This window comes from Diabrotica undecimpunctata, chromosome 3 (genome assembly GCF_040954645.1).
Source record: "Diabrotica undecimpunctata isolate CICGRU chromosome 3, icDiaUnde3, whole genome shotgun sequence".
NCBI lineage: Eukaryota > Metazoa > Arthropoda > Insecta > Coleoptera > Chrysomelidae > Diabrotica > Diabrotica undecimpunctata.
The window spans coordinates 93,463,591-93,485,962 of NC_092805.1; the positions used below are offsets into that span (position 1 = coordinate 93,463,591).

The 22,372-nt window shown below is 32.9% G+C and overlaps 1 protein-coding gene across 1 annotated transcript in view; it reads right to left on the reverse strand.

Moving 5' to 3' along the window:
* The window catches only part of LOC140437066 (cilia- and flagella-associated protein 100), a 56,619-nt gene extending 36,628 nt beyond the window's left edge, over positions 1 to 19,991 (reverse strand). Inside the window, exons 1-3 of the mRNA XM_072526317.1 lie at positions 19,693 to 19,991; positions 12,501 to 12,768; positions 3,067 to 3,298 (exon numbers count right to left, since the gene is read on the reverse strand). Of these exons, the coding sequence (XP_072382418.1) occupies positions 3,067 to 3,298; positions 12,501 to 12,768; positions 19,693 to 19,899 (707 nt within the window). The 5' untranslated portion in view covers positions 19,900 to 19,991. The remainder of the gene's footprint in view (positions 1 to 3,066; positions 3,299 to 12,500; positions 12,769 to 19,692) is intronic.
* Between the last annotated feature and the right edge of the window lie 2,381 nt (positions 19,992 to 22,372).

Consider the following 22,372-nt stretch of genomic DNA (forward strand, 5'->3'; position numbering starts at 1 on the left):
GATATAGCATTCATTCATCGACAAATGTCAAACATATTCATCCAACTTGAACATCTTCTTCCCTCCGCCATTTTGGATCAATATGAATCTTTCCTAATCAAAAAATATAACTTCTTTCTACAGAAATCTCTATCTCATCTCCAAAACAAATTAAACAAGCTTGGGACCACTCCGTTCAATCGCTTACCATTTCACGAGAAATGAATAAAAAATCTCACAGACATCCAAATACCCAACAACGTCCTTAAACTTCTTTCTCTCGGACCAAAGTTCGGATTACAACCCTCAATCAAGGACTACTCCGTATGTAATTTCGTAGCTGACATAGAAAACATACTATCTCAGTCTGAAACCAATGACCTTCTTGAATTAAGATCATCTGCCAATAACATTCTCACTAACTTCTCGCATAAACCTTCCAACGCCAAAACCGATTTTGATCTTATTTATGAACAAGCGTCCACTTTTCTAAAAAAACACCCTGACCTAATGGTATTAACTAGTGATAAAGGTAATGCCACAGTCCTTATGATGAGAGAGCAATATATTAACCTGAGCCAGCAACTCCTAGATGATAGCAAATACTATCAACCACTTCTTCGCAATCCCACTTCAACCTACACCAACAAAATCAACCGATATATCACTGAACTAAAAAACAAAAAAATTATTGACGAGAAACTAGCCAAATCCCTCCATAATTACAATGGCTATGCTCCTAGATTTTACTGTCTCCCCAAAATTCATAAGCCACATCTAAGTATGCGACCCATATTATCGTCAATAAATGCTCCGAACACAAATATAGCCCAATTCCTCACGAACATTCTGTCACAAGCATACAATTATGACAATGACTTCAACATAACAGATTCTTTCCAGTTCAGTGAATTTATTAATAATTATCAACTACCCAGAGGCTTTGTCTTAGTAAGTTTTGACGTAGTATCCTTGTTCACAAACCTTCCACTTTCCAGTGTACTAACCTCTCTCCGTAACCATTGGAATCAAATCCAACCCCACAGTCCGATATCTTGGGAAACTTTTTCCGAACTATTAAAATTAATTTTTGACACCAATTATTTAATTTTCCACGATTTCTCCGATTCTAGTCAACTTTGTACTAGATGATCTTATTAATGAGAGTATCAAGAAGTTAGATTTCCAGGTTCCCTTTGTAAAACGGTATGTCGACGATCTTATTTTAGCAACCCCGTCTGATAAGGCGGTTGACACCTTATCAGTTTTTAACTGCTTTGATCCTCACCTACAATTTACATGTGAATTTGAGGTTGATAACAGTATCCCGTTTTTAGATATGCGAATCATTCGCACACCTGATAACAGATTAGTCACTATCTGGTACAGAAAAGAAATGGCTAGCAACCGTTTCTTAAATTACCATTCGACACACCCAATCAGATACAAACTTAACCTGGTACAAGCCCTCAGCCTTAGAGTACACATGTTGACACACCCGCTTTACAAAGAAGAATCTCTTAATCTACTGAAGTACATTCTCATAGATAACTCCTATCCGGCATCCTTCATCAATAAATTTCTATATTCCAAAAGCTATGGGCAGTCCATTACCGAAACACCCAATGGGCTAACATTAGCGTCCATATCTAACAAAATACAGATTAATAAGTCCCCCCTCACTCCTGAACAAACCACTAAATATGCTTCGCTCCCGTACTTCCCACAAATCACTACCAAGCTTAACAAACTTTTCAAAAACTTACCTGTTAAAATAGCCTTAAAAAATACCAGAACCTTAGGTAAGTTATTTTCTAAGACAAAAACTCCATTGGCCCCTCTAGAACAAACTAATGTCGTCTATCAAGTACCCTGTGTAGAGTGCAACTCCTGCTACATTGGCCAGACCAGCCGCTCCCTTCAAGGTCGACTAACGTCCCACAAAAGCGACATTAGGATTTCTAAACCATCTTGTGCCCTTGCACAGCATGCCATTTCAACCAAACACAGTATCGACTTCACGAATACCAAAATACTGTGCAAACAACAAAATCATCATAAGCGATCCATCCTTGAAATGTGTCAAATTCTTAAACATCCATCCTCCCTAAATAAGAGAATTGACATCGACAACTTGAGTCAGATATATCATTCCCTCATCATACAAAATAAATAAAACCCTTACAAGACAGTAACTTCAATCCTATTTTTCTTTCCAAATTTCTTCTTTTTTTCTTTTTTTTTTGTTTGTGTGTTTTTTAAAGAAAAAGGAATTAATGAATCCTTTTTAAAAAAAAGGTCTGTCCCTGTTCCGCTTGATACTTCCCTTAAGAATCGTAATCTGCACCATGCATTCCAAAGAAACACATGGACGATAACAAGCCACATGTAAAAATTATGACGAGCCGATCCAAAACAATCGAAAAGATTAGTGTGATTTGACCCTCGAAAGAGCTTAAACCAACGTTCAAATGAAGCCATCGGTTAAAATTAAATGAACTAATGTTCTTACAGTTTTACTTGTATTTTTTGTTTCGTTTCTCCTGTTTAGTTTTTAATCTTTAATGTTAAGTTATCGTAGAGTTTTTATAACATCTTTAAAAAAACCCTACAAATTGTTTTTGTAAGTATGAACCCTGTTGGTTTGTTTACTTATATTCTAAAATCTTTTTTATTTGTAGTGAACTGATGATGCTTTTAAAAATAAAAGCGAAACGTATTCAAATAAAGCAATAAAGTAGTTGACGTCTTTTATTTGCCAATTATTGACCGATAAAACCTCTGCTATTCAACCATTGAATATATTCCAAATTTAATCAACGGTCGTATTTTTTACTATATATATATATATATATATATATATATATATATATATATATATATATATAATATAAATATATATATATATATATATATATATATATATAAATATATATATATATATATATGCAGAATGTATCATGTAAGTAACACCGCCTATAAAATGTGATATATATTTTTTAAAAATTTATGAAAATACATACTTAAGCATTAATACATACAACATAAATGCTTTTAACATTTTGTCTAATAAAAATACAAACTTACGCAAGAAGTTGTTTGGCCGACATATGATCATTAAAGAGAAGATCCTCAAATGCATTTACATATATCTGGTAGTTTTCTTGGATCTGTTGTATCAGCTTCTCTTCATTTGCTAAACTTTGATTAATTAAAGCAATGTCATCTTCTCGATAACCAATCAAAATTTTTGTCCGCAATGACTCTCTAACAGTATCTATATACTCTCTTCTATTAAACGATTCGTGAATTGGTCTTCCTAAAAAAAGCAATATTTTAAAATTATAAGAAAATATTTTAAAGTAAATTTTCTATAGGCAGCCTTGAGAAAAAATATTTTTTTGGATGTAGAAAAAATCTCAACTTACGAGTCAGTATAAATTTCAGCTACACTCCTTTTGAAAATGATCGATATCACTGTTTTTCTGATACAGTTAATTGTAGCATTTTAATTGTCCCGTTCTGTATAAAGTTTTAATTCATGTAGTTCAAGTTCCATTCTGTATAAGGTTTTAATTTGCGCTTTAAAAAATCTTCCAACAAAAATACTTAATATCTCTTGAAATAGAATAATCATCCAACTGTTTATTTATACTGCCAAATAGCCTTTTAATTCGCTTCCACTGTTTCGTGACACAATGATACACAATTTGGTTTTCGCAGAGGCCTAGGAACGCGTGAAGCTCTTTTTTCACTTAATTTACTGATACAAAGTTGCCTGGACGTCAATCAAGATATATACTTATGCTTTATTGACTATAATAAAGCATTCGATAAAGTACGACATAAACAATTAATGAATGTCCTGAAGTCAAAGAAGATTGACTACAACGACCTCGGGATCATATCAAATTTATACTATAAACAGCGAGCAAAAGTAAGTGTTAACTAACAGCTGTCAGAAGAAATTGAAATTAGATGTGGAGTGAGACAGGGATGCGTATTGTCGCCAACTCTTTTTAACGCCTACTCCAAAGAGATCCTGAAAAACGCTCTTGAGGGTAAAACAGCTGGAATAAAGGTAAATGGAGTTCCTATTAAGGCTGTTTTAGCAGTTAAAGCACACTACGATTTGAAATGGGCGTATCACTTACTTTTCTACACTGCTTACTCCAGACAGCTTGTATCGATCTTTACTCAGTGGCGCCGGCGGACGGCTAGTTTAATGACAACAAATGCATTATTCTCCATTCAAATTAGTTTTATCGGGAATACCTTTTTAGATTAATTATCGTAGATAATGTTTTAAAAAGAATTATCACATTTTTAATTTATGTCTTAGCTAAATATAGTATTGAATAAAAATTTGTGAAATGTGAGTGCAAAAAACATCATGTCGGAACCAACCTCGAACAAGTGGACAAATATGCATATCTGAGAACAATGATTAACTCCACAAATGATTACATTCAGGAGATCAAAATCAGAATAGAAAAGGCTAGAGCAAATTTCAACAAAATGAGAAGAGTGCTATGTACAAGGGATTTAAAATTGGAACTAAGAGTTAGGTTGGCGAGTTGTTATGTTGTTTCGATTTTATTTTATGGAATGGAATCTTGGACCTTGAATACGACATCAATGAAAAAACTGGAATCATTCGAGCTGTGAGTGTATAGAAGAATTCTGAAAATATCGTGGACAGAACACGTCACAAACAAAGAGGTTCTGAGAAGGATGAATAAAGAAATAGAAATTTTAAATATAATTTAAACAAGAAAATTGGAATATCTTTAGACATATTACACGTGGAGAGAAATACACCTTACTCTTACTGATTATACAGGGAAAGATCCAAGGAAAGAGAAGCATAGGGAGGCGTAGAATGTCATGGTGCGCAACCTGAGAGAGTGGTACGGATGTACATCAAATGTTTTCAGAGCAGAAGTCTTAAAAGTCCGAATAGCTATGATAATTGCCGACCTCCGCCGCGGAGATGGCACTTGAAGAAGAAGAAGTTTCGTGACCATAATAATTTTAAACTAATATAGGGGTTTTCAATCAAGACCGGTGAGAATCGAAATTATACCGGGTGTCCTGAAACTCTCCTGACAAACGAAGATCGGAGATTCCTCAGATAATTATAAGACAATTTAACCCAATTCACCCAGTCCAAAAATGTTTCCTAAGGGAGCTAGAGCTTGTAATTAGATTTTTTTAAATATCTCCAGAACGCTTCTATTTAGAAAAACGAAAACTAGTACGATTATTTATCCTCTAGAGTTAAATCGATTCCATTAATTGTTAAAATTTCTAGTACCGGTCATAGGCGTCCATAACTTTTTTGTTTTTAACTGTTAAGCATTCTTGATAGTAGAATATTAGATTTTCAGGTATTGTAGTACTAAAAGGCACTCTTATTTTATGTAGGTAGGATACACAGAATACCACATTAAATTTCACATAAATGTACCTAGTAGAATTACTAAAAATTCTTCAACGTGTATTGACAACTTTTTTTTCCAATTTAGATGTTCCAAAGGTGCGTGTATGTGACACATTTCTATCAGATCATACTTATCAATTATGTGCTTTTGATATGAAAGTTACTGGAACAAATCCTTAAACTACTTTTACCAGAAACTTATGCGATGCCAACTTAATAACTTTTCAAAATATTTTAGCTTATATTGATTGGAGTGATTTATATGTGGCTAGTAGTTTTGAAGAAAAATTTTCAATATTTTATGATACTTTCTTATATTATAATACTACTTTCTTAAAACGTAGAGTAACTACCAGACCAAAACAAAAAACGTGGTTTGCACCTCATATTAAGGGTTTGCATGATCAATTGTGTCAGATGAATGGATTAAGAAAACAACTCAATAACCCACAGTATTCGGAACGATACAAGAAATTTAAACAAGAATATCAAAAAATTGTTAAAAAACATAAAAGGGAACAATATGATAATAAATTTAGAAATAGCAATAACATAATGAAGGAAAGTTGGAAAATAACTAATAAAAATAGAGTTAAAAACTGTCAATCAAATCAAAATTTAATATCTTTTATTAACAACGGTGACTTACAAAATTGTCATAAAGCTGATCAAATCACAGTTATTTTATTATTGCTGTAAAAAATAATGAACTTTCAGTTGTTAACCGTACCATACAAATTGACCAATTCAATTCAAGTTTCTTTTTATCACCAACCACTGAAAAAGAAGTTATATCTATTGTATTAAAAACTGCTTCTAAAACAGCTGCAGGGGTAGATGAAATTGATGGAAAAGCTTTGAAACATGTTGCCACTTATATAGCTTTACCACTATCTTACCTCATAAATTAATTATTTACATGCGGAATATTTCCAGATCTAAAGGAATCGAAAGGAATCCCTATTTTTAAAAATGAAGGATCTGCAACGGATATTGCAAGCTATAGACTGATTTGTGTGTCAAGTCAGTTCTCTAAAATATTTGAAGCAGCCTATGCAAATAGATTAACAGATTATTTAGAACATTTTAAAATTCTTCCTGTTATTCAAAACGGGTTTAGAAAAAAGAAATCTACAAATACTGCTATTTCTGACCGTCTTCAATTTATTTATAAAGCATTAAATGAAAAATTAAATGTGTTGGGTCTTTTTTATTACCTTAGTCGTGCATTTGATACGGTTGATCGTGAACTCTTATTACAAAAATTGCAGGGTATTGGAGTGCGTGGTATACCGTACAATTGGGCCCTATCTTATCTAAGTAGTAGAACTCAAGTAGTTACAGTTAAAATACCAATGTTGCGCCTACTGAATTTAGCACATATTGTAAAAATAATGGACATTTTATGCGTTTCTTACCAAAAAACTTAACTCCAAATTCTGACTTTTATTTACATGTGGATGGCAAATCAGTAGAAAGTTATACTACAACGAAATTTTTGGGGGTAACCCTAGATCAAAAACTTAGGGGAACATGGGAAACTCATGTAATTTATGTATTAGCAAAGTTAAGTACATGTAGCTATATAGTGCGTAATTTAAGAGAAATTGTCTCATTTGATATATTGAGAATGATTTACTATAGTTTAGTCCAGTCTGTACTTCAGTATGACTTAATATTTTGGGGTTGCTCATCTCATCTTGAACGGGCATTTATAGCTCAAAAGAAAGTTTTAAGAAGTATGTATGGTGTTCCATTTTTAGATAGTTGCAAGCCACTATTTAAGAAGTCTAATATTTTAACACTACCTAGCCTTTTAATTTTCCAATTAATATTGCACATTGAGGAAAACAAGCTCAAGTTTGACAGAAATGGGAACATTCACTCACATGATACTAGAGGTAAATCAAATTTTCGACAACCTTTGTTTAGATTAGGTGTATCCCAACATGCACCTGAATATATTGGAATAAAATGTTATAATAAAATAGTCAATAAATTAACTCTCAGTAATTCTTCACATAAAGGTTTTCGCCAAACTGTGTATTCATTTTTAATGGACAATACATTCTGCAGTGTTGATGGATTTTTAAATTTTTGTACATTTTTGCGACAATAGTTCTAAATTTATACATTTATACATGATAAGATTTATACATTTTTTGTAAGAATTGTGTAAACTTTGTGGATGAATAAATTATATCTATCTATCTATCTATCTATCTATCTATCTATCTATCTATCTATCTATCTATCTATCTATCTATCTATCTATCTATCTATCTATCTATCTATCACCGTTTTCGAGATAAATCGATTTGAAAATTTTTCGTTTTTTCGTCATGAAAGTTTAACTAATATTTTTTGCACTAGTTTGCTTTGAACTGTCAATAGAAGTATAACCTTAGTTTTCATTGTCAAATTGTTGTCAGTTCGTGAAGTTTCTCTTTTAGTTTTTACTATGAGGCTTTCAAACACAATAATTATTTAAATTCAACAAATACGGTTTTTATTAATGAGGAAGACGCTTATATTCATTTAGTTTATTGCAAAATGAGGTGTAACGCTCGAGCAGTAACGTAGATACGCTGAAAAATTTCCCGATTAAGAGAAACAAGTTCAACTATGTTTCCAAAAAATAATGAAACAGGGCGACATAATTATGTAACAACAGCACATGAAGAAGTTATTTTGATGGAAGTTGAGAAAAATATAGAAATTAGCGTTCGAAGACTATCTGCCATGTATGCCACAATTTCACAATCTTCCGCAGGAAATATCTTACGTAACAAAAATTTATATCCTTTTCATTTTGTAAAGGTACAAGAACTGCTACAAGGAGATTTTCCTGTATGGTTACAAAATCATGAAAATCAAAATTAAGATTTTTTCAGATACATTTTGTTTTATGACAGAGCTACATTCACAAAAAATGGAATTTTTAATGTACATTATTATTCGTACGTTGGTGATTATCCCCACGTTGTTCAAGACAACATTAGCATAAGTTTAGCATAAACGTCTGGATTGGAGTAGTTGACGATTATCTACTTGGACCCGTGGAATTGCCTGCTCGTTTAAACAGTGCTGATTATTTACATTTCCTGCAAAATGGTTTACCTGATATTTTAAATGATGTGCCTTTAAATATTCGGCAAAACTTACGGTTTCTACATGACGGCTGTGCGGCCAACTTTAACAGGAATGTACGAGACTTTTGTTGATAATAACTTACAAGACCACTGGAAGCTTTATACTTGTTCTGTTGGTGTTACTAGTAGTTTCGTTCTATCGTTTTTGTTTTAAATTGATTTTTTCAAGTTTCAGATTTTGTTTCAAATGGATTTTTTGCTTCTTTTCCCAAACTTTTTTTACGAATTTAAGGTACCTAATTTAATTTAATTAATTTAATTTTTATGACGAGAAAACGAAAAATTGTCAAGTCGATTTTTCTAGAAAACCGTGTAAACTTAAAGTAAAAATACCTTTTAGTACTAGATTACCTAAAAATTTAATAATCTAGTATCACAAATCCTTAAAAGTTAAAGACAAAAAAGTTATGCGGTAAAATAACCATTAACCTACACAAAACGGACGCCTATGAACGGTACTAGAAATTCTCAATTAATGAAATCGATTCAACTCTGGAGGATAAATAATCATACCAGTTATCGTTTTTCTAAATAGAAGCTTTCTGAAGCGATTAAAAAAAGACTTACTAGGCGCCATCTTCAAAGAGCTCTAGCTTCCTTAGGAAGCATTTTTGGACTAGGTAAATTGGATTTAATCATCTTAAAATTATCTGAGGAATCTCCGGTTTTCGTTTGTCAGGAGAGTTTATGAACACCCTGTATTCCGAGCCGATGCGGCTTGAAATTCAAAGTTAAGAGAGTTAGCATCACAGATCAGAGCGACAAATTTTTTCAGATTATTCCTGGATTACATTTTGAGGAGACAAGGTGGCGGTCCGCTAGTCAGGCGGTACGAGCAATGTTTGGGTGTTTGAAAAAATCTTTGGAGATCAAGTGTGTCTTTGGCAGTAGTGTTAGGGATAGTACGCAGTCTATGAAATAGCACGAGGTAAATCAAAATATGTAGTGACCCAACAACAAAAAAACGAAACAAGAAGTAATAATTTAGTTAGTGCAGAATAGATCATCTTTAATTACGGTAGCTACACACCCACAATTCACTGTAAATTTTCGTTATTTTTTTTATAAACTGCCGCAGCAGATTCAATTATAATGCTGAATATTTTCTGATCGTGACAAAAAAAAATAGGAAAAATTCCTATAGTCATTTTTATTAACTTCTACATGTGTCTAGTGCAGTGCAGGTTAATTGGGTATGTCCCCTAAATTTTTTGCATTTTTTAATAAACATTGTTTTTTTATATACAACACTAAATCTCTATGTAAATTGTAATTCAAGAAAATTCTTCTACCTAAAAATCATATAATAATGACCAAACTAAAGTCTAAATTTTCATTGAATCATTTTTAAAACAAATATTTTACCCGGTCACCGAGGGTCAATAAAACAATAAAAACAAAGAAAGGTTACAGAACCTACTAAATGCTTTAGAAGACGACATATGGGGCGACGCATATAAAATAACAATGAAGTCACTAAAGATGATTACTCCATACAATTTAGACGAGGACCAGCGACGAGAAACGGCGGAGCTCCTCTTTGCCACCAAGGGGGAACAAACCTTCTTTCAAGAAATCAAGACGTGGAAAGCTCCCGGCCCCAATGGAGTGCAACCGAAGGCACTGAAGATAGCAACAACAGAGAAACCAGGTTTGATCGTAAAAATATATAACGATCTACTGCGGAAGCAAGAGTTTCCCAGGGAACTAAAGGAAGCAAATCTGATTTTACTCCTAAAGCCTGGGAAACCCCCCGATTCAGCATGCTCTTATAGGCCAACATGCCTTCTTGGCAAGTTCTATGAGAATCTTGTCAATAAGAGGCTGGAAGGCGTGTTGGCAGATAAGAGAGCTATATCCAACCAACAATATGGATCCAGAAAAGATCGATCAGCAGTCGACGCCGCGACCTGGATAAGAAACGTGGTGAAAACAAGCAAAAAGAAATGGGTGGTACTTGTTTTATTACACATTAAGAATGCCTTCAATTCAGCTAACTGGGGTCTCATCGTAGACAAGATTGTCGGACTTGGGACCTCGGAATATGTGTCCAATATAATAAGGGACTACCTATCGCAAAGAAGCGTATACATATCGAAGAAAAATGAGATGAAAATGACTGCTGGAGTACCCCAAGGGTCAGTCTTGGGACAATGGAATATTTTATACAACGGGATACTAGAAGTAAACAAAATACAAGCTATACACACGACCTAGCTCTACTTATAGAAGATATGAATTTATTGGGGTATTATAAACAAAGTAAATGAAACAATAAAAAAAACTGCGGGATGGATAGAGAGAAATGACCTAAAGCTTGCAGTAGAAAAGACAAGTAATCATCTTGAGGGGACCACGGGATAGAAAAAACGTAAATTTTCGATTCAGAGGCTTCGACCTAAGACCCCAGAAGACCGTAAAATACTTGGGAATTATACTAGACAAAATTGCATTCAAACACCACATACAAGAAGCATGTCGGAAGGCGGAAGAGAGGACCTCGACCCTTAATAAGATAATGCCGAATATAGGAAGTCCCGGGTCACACGAAAGATCAGTTATCCTACAGTCAATCATGTCCATCTTACTATATGGGGCCCCAGTGTGGCATGAGATCCTCAACAAAGCAAAATATAAAGACATGCTTCTTAGGACGCAGAGGAAACCATTGATTAGGGTGTGCAGTACAGGACCGTATCAACCATTGCCTTACAAGTAGTGGTCGGTGCTGTACCGGTGCATATCCTGTCTAATGAAAGGGTTTGGATGCATCAAAGGGACAATGGAGCTTTAGGTTTAGGAAAACAAGAAAGAAAAATGAGTTTGGAGATCTGGCAGGACCAATGGTCAAGGGAAACAGACAAGGTTGCCTGGACAAGGGCCCTTATCCCAGATGTAGTAAGGTGGTATGAGTGTAAACACAGACGTTTCAACTACTGCTTCACCCAATTTATGACGGGACATGGATCTTTCCGGTCTTATACGTATAGAATAAAGAAGACTGAGGACTATCTGTGTCTCGAGTGTGGAGTGGTGGATGAAGCGCATTATGTGGTATTCGTATACCCTGCATATAATGTGGAGCGAATCTTGCTGCAGCTGGGCCTTGGATCACCTCTAGGTGAGTCACATAAACAAATGAATAAAGCAATTGAAAACAAAAGAATCTTTGACTTGATCATTGGTTTTGTGACAGAAACCATAAAACACAAGAAAGAAAAATAGAGGAGATGGCAACAAAGGTGAACTGTTTATTTTACTGTGTCGTATCTTTTATATGTATATATTGGTTTTAACGAGAGGTTAAGCTTATTCGTAACATATTTTTTCTGCAGCCACCTCAAAAACTAAACTTTCAGTACGATTTATTAAATCGAAATTTCCACTTTATACAAATCGTACCGAGAGCAATTATTTTCGGGAAGATTTTTTTCACTTTTGGAACGACTTTTTTACTTTTGAAAGGATTTTGAGTATCTACGTATGCGGACCTAATTACAATATCAATTTTTATTATAACAGTGCTTGTTGTCTAAGATTAGTGAAGCTGCTAAAATAGCTACTTATGACTTATTGCCGCGAAAGTCAAGAGAGTCCATAATTAAGAAAATTTGAATAAAGGAATGAACAATACCCTTCATTGACAATGTACGACGACAGTGGACAACGACAATACGTAATTTCAAAAGTATACGATTCAAATTAAGATAATATTACTTATTAAAAAAACCTTGTTTAGATCTGCAGTTTGTTGTATTAAATATAATATTTTAGTGTGCATCTAGTAGCAAATAGTAATAGTTACAGCTGTTTTCTGCTATTAAGCACATTTTCACTTACTAATATTTTTTACTAGTTTCTAGGACGCTTATAATAAAAACTTACTTAATTCATAAAACGTGTTTATTTTTATTTATTTATCTTACCTTCCACAACTTTAAAAAATTGAGGATCGAGATCCACAATAGTCTTTGTATTATCCGGAGGCGGCACTTTAACATAAAGTCTGTTAAAAAGATCATTATTCAGTTTCTCCCTCATTCCCTGCTTTTTAAAGATCGGCGCTTTTAAATCCTGCTTCACTATATCTCTTCTCCATGCTTTGGTCATAATTTTTTGACCCAGTTCTTCGTAAGATGTTGGGAATTTATATGGTTTGGTTTTGTCCAAATTTGTAATATTCTGGTCAGTAACCTAAAATGTTAAATTAAATATAAATAATATTTATGTGAATAGCAAAGTGTGCAATAGAGCATTAGATTATAGTAAAAAGAAAAATTATGAAAATAAAAAAAACCTTGCAATTATTAAACTAATAATTTTTTGACAGTTCTTAATAAAAGATATTCAAAAACCTAAAGAAAAGGGAACGAACAAATGATAAACTCACAATATTCAATAAAGTTAGGTATAAGAAAAACGAAAATTATACCCAAGTCAATACTGTGAAGTATAGTAGTTTATGGGAACTGAATCGTTCAGATGTGGGTAATGAGGTTAGTACTTTTATTTATGAATATTACATTTAAATATACAGTTATTATGTTTGTAATTGTTATTTTTCCTTCCTCTAGCTGCAGTTAAGTCTGTTTTGTTACATTTCATTTTTAAAAGCAAACTTTATCGTAAGGTGGGGCCTGGGATAAAGGCAATAATATAACAAAACAAGATAATAAATTAGACGATGTTCGAACGAAAAGAGTACGTGGAATAGTTGTTCTCCAGTCAACAAGAAATAGGAAACACAATTTAAGAAAGAACGTGCCCGGAAATTACACAATCGGAAATTTTATAGATTTTGCTTATAATTCACACATTTTCTAAAATAGGTCAAAATATTTTTAAAACACAGTTTGGTTTCAGAAATCCTCTTGATATGCTTGATCTGCTGAGTATTAGGTTGCTGATTAGGAAGGCACCGGACTTCAACTGGTATCATTTAACATGGATAAATTGGGACACCAAATGTGAAATCTTTTATAATCATTATGGATTAGAAATATTGGTTTAATACTAAACTGTTAATAAAATACAAAAGACCAATTTCCATTTCAAGTGGTTTCTATACCCAGAGTTGTGTGAAGAATTATTTAAGAAAACACTTCAAACACTAGATGTCAGTTGTGTAAATGACTAATAAATCATGAAAAGAAAAAGTTGGTGCATTGTGCGCATCTAACAAAAATCTTGATATTTTTTAAAATTTAGTACAGACAGGGTGAAAATAAGTTGATTTAGCGACCTAACTTACCTATATGAAGGGTACTCGGGAAAAACCGGCTAAGTCCATTTTTGTCGAAATTACATTTTTTACGCCATCTTGTAGTAAATTCCAGTTTGCACCTTTTTAAACCTTTAAACAAGGCAATAACAAGACAAGTCACGAGAAAAAGCCCATTAATATATGCCCATACACTACAAAAATAATCGACGCAGTACAGGAAAACAACAAGCTAAGTCCAAAACATCGAGACGCCACGGCTTCCTTATTTCGGCATCAATCAGACGGTCAGTCATAACAGCGCTCATTTTGTGTTAGGTCATGTTTACTTTTGATTGCTTTTTGAAGTTTGTAGTAGTTTGGTGTTGAAACTGTATTAAAGTTGTATATTAAAGAGTGAAACTGAGGGTGAAAATGAAGATGTGTAATATGTACGAAGTTCTAAGAAAAAGCCAATATATGGCCTAATCCAAGCTGCAAACAAAAACTGCCTCTACAGAGCCATGAGTTCGGGAAAGAGTGTTCGTGCAAGTTATTGAATTGCTTTGTGTGGGCTGATAAGCATTGTACCGGTGGAAAGGAGACTCCCTAGAAGATATGAGAATGAAGCCAATCCATACTCCAATGCAAAAAATATCGTACTCGAGGAGAACGTATTGAACGAAGGCGATTTATTCTTCCTGAACTAAGTTATAATGGTAAAATCCACGTGTCATATTTTTAAAACTGTTTTTAATATTTTGATATTTTGTCGTGACTGATCAACATAAATCCAAAGAAAGTATGCCGATTTGCAATGTTTGAGTTCAATGTTGAGCTGCGTAACGGAAATTGTTGAACAGCTCAATAATTTCTTTCCACCCTTCCTCACAATTGAGTTTTAAATACCAGCTATCGTAAAACGGGGTGAATAGAAACAGTGGGGCGAATAGAAATAAAATTTTATTTATATTATGTAATTTATTTCGTATATAACTATGGATAAATAGTGGCAACCATTATTTTTTTATGTTGCTATACTTTAGGCTAAAAGGAAAATAATGGTTGGCAGCACTGGTTCCCGTTTGTTTGTCTTGTTGACATTTAGCACGCGATTCTTGTGTTTTTTTATCCACTTAGAACTTTCCAGGTAAGTCAGAATACGTAGTGTTCTTAAAAGTAAATAGCTGCACAAAACATAGTTTAATTATCCATACAAAAGATTACGGCTTACTTTAAGCTTTAACTTTAACGATACTATTCCAAAACCTATTCATATTTTTTAGGTTATGTTTTCAGAATTTATGGGGTGAATAGAAACACATAATTTTTACTGTTTTTATTCACCTCACAAGAAAATTGTAATACTAAATCACATTTATACTAGATAAATTACATATTGTGTGTTATATATTTATGTTAGACACTTAAATGGCATAGATGTTTTGTTTCAGGGCCCTGTAAAATGCCAAGAAAGTACAAACCGCTGGTTGGAGGGGGCTACAAAAAGCACGATCCAAAATAATCGAAAATGCACTTTCTGACATACAGAAGGGACTAAGCCTTCGGAAGTCTGCTGAGGAATATGGTTTGCATTATAATATTATATATCGGCACTTTTCATAAAAAGAGGCCTCAATGTGAAGAAACATGGTGGTCAGACAGCTTTATCTCTCGAAGAAGAACAACTGTTTGTTGAAAGGCTGAAGATATGTGGCGAATGGGGCTATCCTATTGACACTTCAACTCTACGACTCCTTATAAAAGATTTCTTAGACCGAAGAGGGAAAGAAGTTAAGAGGTTTAAAGATAACCTTCTTGGCTGTGACTTTGTTTAATCATTTTTAAAACGTCATAGGGATCAACTGGCCGTGAGAATGTGTCAGAATATTAAACGATCGAGAGCTGGTGTGACACCAGAAACAATTAATAACTATTTTGATGAACTGACAAATGAATTAAAGGATGTGCCCTTATCTAATATTGTTAACTATGATAAGACGAACCTAAGTGATGACCCTGATAAACGAAAGGTCATTACACGTAGAGGGACAAAATATCCAGAAAGGATCATAAACTCATCAAAGACATCTACGTCTGTGATGTTTGCAGCCGCTGCTGATGGCACTATTTTACCCCCTTACTTTATAAGGCATTGCACTTGTACCAAAACTGGACAGAAGCTGGGCCAAAAAACTCCAAATACAACCGAACAAAGTCTGGCTGGTTTGATTCCTTCTGCTTCGAAGATTGGGTACTGACATACCTGAAAAAACAAACGGGTCGAAAATTTCTGATTGAGGACAATTTGTCTTCCCATTTATCAGTTGAATCTGTGAAGTTGTGTAAAGACAATGCTATCAATTTTATTTTTCTCCCAGCTAACTCCACCCATCTGACACAACCTCTGGACGTGGCATTTTTTCGGCCATTGAAAGCAACATGGCGACAGATTCTCGAAGAGTGGAAAAAGGGCCCAGGAAGAGCGGAAGCAACTGTTCCTAAGGATAAATTTCCAATGTTATTGAAAAAGTTGTGTGATTCATTAAAGAAAGAAAATGTGATCGCCGGTTTTAAGAAGTGCAGTATAGCGCCTCTAAATAGGAGGCGCTATGCTTCCACAAATTATTGACGAAGAGGAAAACCAAAATTCCGAAAACATTCAGAAGAACCACGAAGCTGTTGAAAATGGTTTCAAAGAGCTCCATCATAGTCTTAGAGAAGATCAGACTCCTAAGATAAGGAAAAAGAGAACCAAAGTTAATGTGAAACCCGGCAAAAGTATCAGTGTTGAGCACTTTGTCGACGACGATGAGAACTTAAATCCCCAAACTTCACTTGCTAGTGACCAAAACCCATGTTCCTCCAAACAGGTTCAGCCAAATAAAAGCCGAAAACGTGTGGAGTTATCATCAGAAGATGAAGATGACTTTTCAGTGCAGGATACTGACTCTTCAGATGCCCCTGATCTAGATGAAAGTACTGACAAGGCCTCAGGCGAAAACCTCGTCATCAATGAAGATGACTACATGTTAGTCAAAGTTTATGGTAAAAAAGAACATCTTTTAGATGTTATATATGCAAGGTTGCTTTCCTTAAAGATGACGGTTTCGTTGGAATATTTAAAAGAGTGCAACAAACTATTAAGTTTACCATAACTGAAGAAGAATCACTTGTGTCCAGAAACGACGTCATCCTAAAACTATACTACCTAGTATTTTCCTCAATTACGCGATTTAAAGACATGATATTTTTCGAAGATGACCTGTCTAATTTCACGATTTATTAATCATTATTTAATCTTATTAAATACGATTTGTTTCCTTAGAGTTGTGTAATTTCTTTTGTTTATATAGCTACCTACTTGAATAAATCATTATGTTGAGAAATAAATTTGTATTTATCCATTTATAAATTAAAAATACCATATTTAACTGCTTCTATTCACCCCCTATTCCTTTCAATAGAAACAAACATAAAATTAAAGTACTGTTTCTATTCACCCCCCTTTGAGGGGTGAATAGAAACACCATGTTTTAATTTTTTTTCTTTAAAATAAAATAAAATTAAAAAATTTAAATACTATAAACAAATAGGTCTAACAGAGACCTGTGTTTGGGCAAAAAATTGTGTATCTAGAACAACTACAAATATAAACAATTTTAAACCAAAGTTGAAAATTGTTTCTATTCACCCCGTTTTACGGTACGTAAGCAGAATGTTATTTTATTTACTTTAATCCGGAGAATTAAAAAATTACTATAAAACAATTGTTTTTTTATTGAAGAGGAGAAAAAGCGGCTAAGTGACTACCTTTTAAGATACAATGTTGAATGGCCAGGGCTGAAATGATAATAGCAAAGTTAAACCATTCACAGAATGTGAAAAATATAGCTTCTTTTATAGTTTTTTTTTTGGAAGACTCGAACTAGCAATGAATATACAAGGGAGTAAAAGTTAAAAGATCAACAACTCAAAATATTTAATCTGTGACTTAGCCGGTTATTTCTGTGTACCCTTCATATGCAAAAGGATACCCAAAGTTACGAGGGTTAAAGTTACAAAATAAAACCAAATTTTCTATTATTGTTTGGAAACTGTTTAAAACTTTTTATGGAAATCTATATTATGTATTAGCATATCATAGCCAATAAAACCAAAGTAAATAAAATGTTTTTTCTTGATTTTTTAAGACGTTTAGAGGGGGTCTCCAAACCTTTTTTCCCCAACTTGTTTGTAGTATAATATTGGATTGAAAACGGGACGTCGAGAGAATGAAATACTTATTTTACTTTTTTTTTCAGTATTTGCTTGTAAAATCATTAATTTAGAAGATACAGCTAATTTTTTAAATGAAATATTACATTTTTACAAAAGTTTATAATTAACTTTCAATTAGACACAGAAAATATATTGATTTCATTTAAAAAGTGTTCAAAATTATGTCCTCCTTCCTGAATACAGGCTCTACATCGTTTCAACAATGAATACTGAATATTTAAAAATATTAAATGTCTCTGTCAAAATATATTAGCAGCTTCTAAAATTCATTTTCTTAATTGTTCTGCACTAGTTATTGCCATGGAATAAACATAATACTCAATGAATTCCCAGAAACAAAAATATATTAGATTAGGATCTGGACTACGCGGTGATCATTCAATTAGTGCATCGTGCGCCTTTCGGGCCTATCATGACCATATATTAATTTAGCTTGATATTTAATAAAGTACCTTCTAAATTAATAATTTTACAAACAAGTACTAAATGACGAAAAAAAGGTAAGACAGGTTTTTCATTCCATTGACATCCAATTTTTAATTTAATATTATACTACAAAAAAGTCGAGGGGGGATGATTTGAAGACCTTCTTTAAATATCTACAAAAATCGAGAAAAAATTATATTAGCTAATTTAGTTTTTTTGGCCATGCCATGTAAATAATAATATAAATTTTCATAAAAATTTTAAACCATTTTTGAGCAATATTAAAAAATTGGGTTTTATTAAATTTAACTCCGTAACTTTTGCATATAGGTAAGTTAGGTCAAATTGACTTATATTCATCCCTAAGAATCGAGGTATAATTTATAACAAATCTTTTTCTAGCCCAAATCGATCAAATATTAACAGAGAATATAGTCTGAGCGTACAATAAGATAAATTTTATATACTTTTTATTTGTATATTTATTTTTATTATTATTTATTTTATTATGCGCACGATTATCGACCCTATGCGGTTAATTATTATAAATTAGATAAATTAGAACTATTAAAAATCAAAGAAGAGCAACAGTGATTTTGAAAAAGTGGATCCGTAAAACATATTATTCTATTTATAAATAAAACGAATGAAAGAAAAGTCGATAGAATTAAACACACCGGCAGATATGAGCTTCGTAAATTTAACTAAGGTAGAACCAGACAAGAGTAGAGCCTTCTTGTCTGAAAGTCAATTTCTGTTTAATTTGTTACAGGATAAACTAATAGAAAGTAAAACAGTCCTCAAAATGGTATATAGTAGAACAACAAAATAATGAGTGTGGTTGTTTTGCAGATAACGCGGCAATTATAGTCAAAACCTTAGCGAATCTATAGGAACAAATAGCTAGATAGTCAATAAGATGCAAACTTGTGGTCAACAATAAAACTATAGAAATATTACACTCGTAATAGGGACAACTTTGTACGAGTACGAGCGACTTGTACCAGATCTACTATTACAAATTCTAGAATATAACAGTTGGAAAAGGCAGACTATAAAAAACTTGAGGGGACAGTTGGATGTCTATAGCTCAATAATATTACATTGTCATTATTTTGCGGAAACCGATGGATCAATATTAACAGATCAAAAAATCTTAAACAAGAAGCACAAGAAGTTAACTAGATTATAGCTGTATTTCAATTACTTACGTTCCTGCCATCCGTAAAATACTTTTGTATAGGAGGTGCCTTTGGTTTAACTTTAACATTTCTTCTTTGTATAAACTTTTTAGATCGAGATATTTTACTTTTGTCTATTCGACTAATACCGGAATGTTGACTTCTAGTTTTGAATGAGCTTGGCGTAAGTTGGCCATCCTGATCATCTGAACTCTCATCATTTTCTATACCTTGCATTTTAGTAAACTGTTACAAAAGAAATAAGAAACGTGTATAAAATATCAACGTTATGATTAAAATATTGACATTGTCAAAATTTGTGTATTTGTTTGATCGATATTTCTATAGATATGAAATACTAATGGCTCCCTAAATTTAAACGCTCCAATGGAAAACATTATATAAATTACAGATTGCGTAGCTCAAGTTTTTAATATTTGCTTATAATTTAAAAATTAAAATTATGTGATGAGCTAATATTTCAGTGCCAATAAAAGTTTGTCCTTAGTCTCCTGTTTCGTCTGCTAGTCCATGTCCTTTAATTTTTTAATATTGTTATGGTTACTAATTGTTGCAATAATTTGTTTAAATAGAACGAAAGTCTATCATGATATTTCACGCTTCCTTCTTTTATGATATCCCTAACTTTAAGAATTTTTTAAACGAAGTATTTGTGACTGGATCCTCTTGATTATTGCAACGTTAGTTGTGCTTGAGTTGCTCAAAGCTTTACACCATATAATTGAACTGGTCTCAATTGATCTTAGATACCTACGGTTTCGGAAGGATTGAAATATGGTGGAGCTCTTTCCGTAGTATGGAGCTCTAGGTGTCCTGGTATGCCGGAGTATCTCCGAAAATTTTTTTGGTGCCTGCGGATCTTGAGAGCTATCTGCATGGTCTTATAAATATGTTCACTAAGACTCAGTTGTTTTATGTTCTATAGGATATTCTTCGGAATGACAACAGTAGTAGATAAAATAGTAGGTATCATCTGATCACTTTGCATTCTCCATTTTCGTCTTATATTGAAAAAAATCAAAAATAAAAAGCTCATAATTATAAATATTTTGTTATATAATAAAGTTGACAAATAAATAATACACATGCTTGTCATCGTTAAACCTTTATAATAATGCACATTTGAAAATTATACTTTTTGTACATCTTGAACACATGATAACGATTTCAATGGTCCCCCATTCCTTTTTTCTAATTCAACGTACTCGATTAAATTTGAAACGAGTTCTTGTGCTTGTGAGGCAAGAGTTTTTCTAGGCATAATCTACAAAAATTCAATAAAATATTTTTTTTGTCATTTCTTTCACTTTTGCGGAAACTTAAACAAAACCCCTCCTTAACTATGTGAATGAGGTTAACTTTGTATGTAAATTATTGGCAAAATAAAATTCATCTACCATAAAATTAAAAGTAAAATATAAAATTAGTTGTAAAAACAGTTATTTCTGTAATATAAATAACTTTTAAATGCAAAAACAAGACAAAAAACAGCAAAAAAGCGAACAAACTGACAGCCACAAGTAAAAAACTAAAAACGTCATAAATTAGATTTGAAATCTGAAAACATCCCCAAGCGTCTTTTTTGTACCTATCTCTTTTAGATCACTCTAGTCTAGAGGACCCTTAAGCTAGCGGGGACACATGAGCGGAATCCAATTTAACCTACGTAATATTTTTTCACCAATTTTTCACTAATTTATTACCACCCTAATAATTTTTCACCACCAAACCAACCTTAAGGGGAGCGATTCTGCTGGCTTAAGATTCAAGCTAGCAGAATTCAAAAAAGAAACTTTTTGTTGATGGCATATTTTTTCACCCATTTTTCACTAATTTATTACCACCCTAATAATTTTTCACCACCAAACCACCCTTAATGGGAGCGATTCTGCTGGCTTAAGGTTCAAGCTAGCAGAATAATAAAATAAAAAATCTTTTTGTTAGTGGCATATTTTTTCACCAATTTTTCACTAATTTATTACCACCCTAATAATTTTTCACCACCAAACCAACCTTAAGGGGAGCGATTCTGCTGGCTTAAGGTTCAAGCTAGCAGAATTCAAAAAAAAAAAACTTTTTGTTGATGGCATATTTTTTCACCAATTTTTCACTAATTTATTACCACCCTAATAATTTTTCACCACCAAACCCCCCTTAATGGGAGCGATTCTGCTGGCTTAAGGTTCAAGCTAGCAGAATTCAAAAAAAAACTTTTTGTTGATGACATATTTTTTCACCCATTTTTCACTAATTTATTACCACCCTAATAATTTTTCACCACCAAACCACCCTTAATGGGAGCGATTCTGCTGGCTTAAGGTTTAAGCTAGCAGAATTCAAAAAAAAACTTTTTGTTGATGGCATATTTTTTCACCAATTTTTCACTAATTTATTACCACCCTAATAATTTTTCACCACCAAACCAACCTTAAGGGGAGCGATTCTGCTGGCTTAAGGTTCAAGCTAGCAGAATTCAAAAAAAAAACTTTTTGTTGATGACATATAGTTTCACCCATTTTTCACTAATTTATTACCACCCTAATAATTTTTCACCACCAAACCACCCTTAATGGGAGCTGTTCTTCTGGCTTAAAATTCAAGATGGCAGAATTCAAAAAAAAAATTTTTGTTGATGGCACATTTTTCACCCATTTTTCACTAATTTATTACCACCCTAATATTGTTTCAC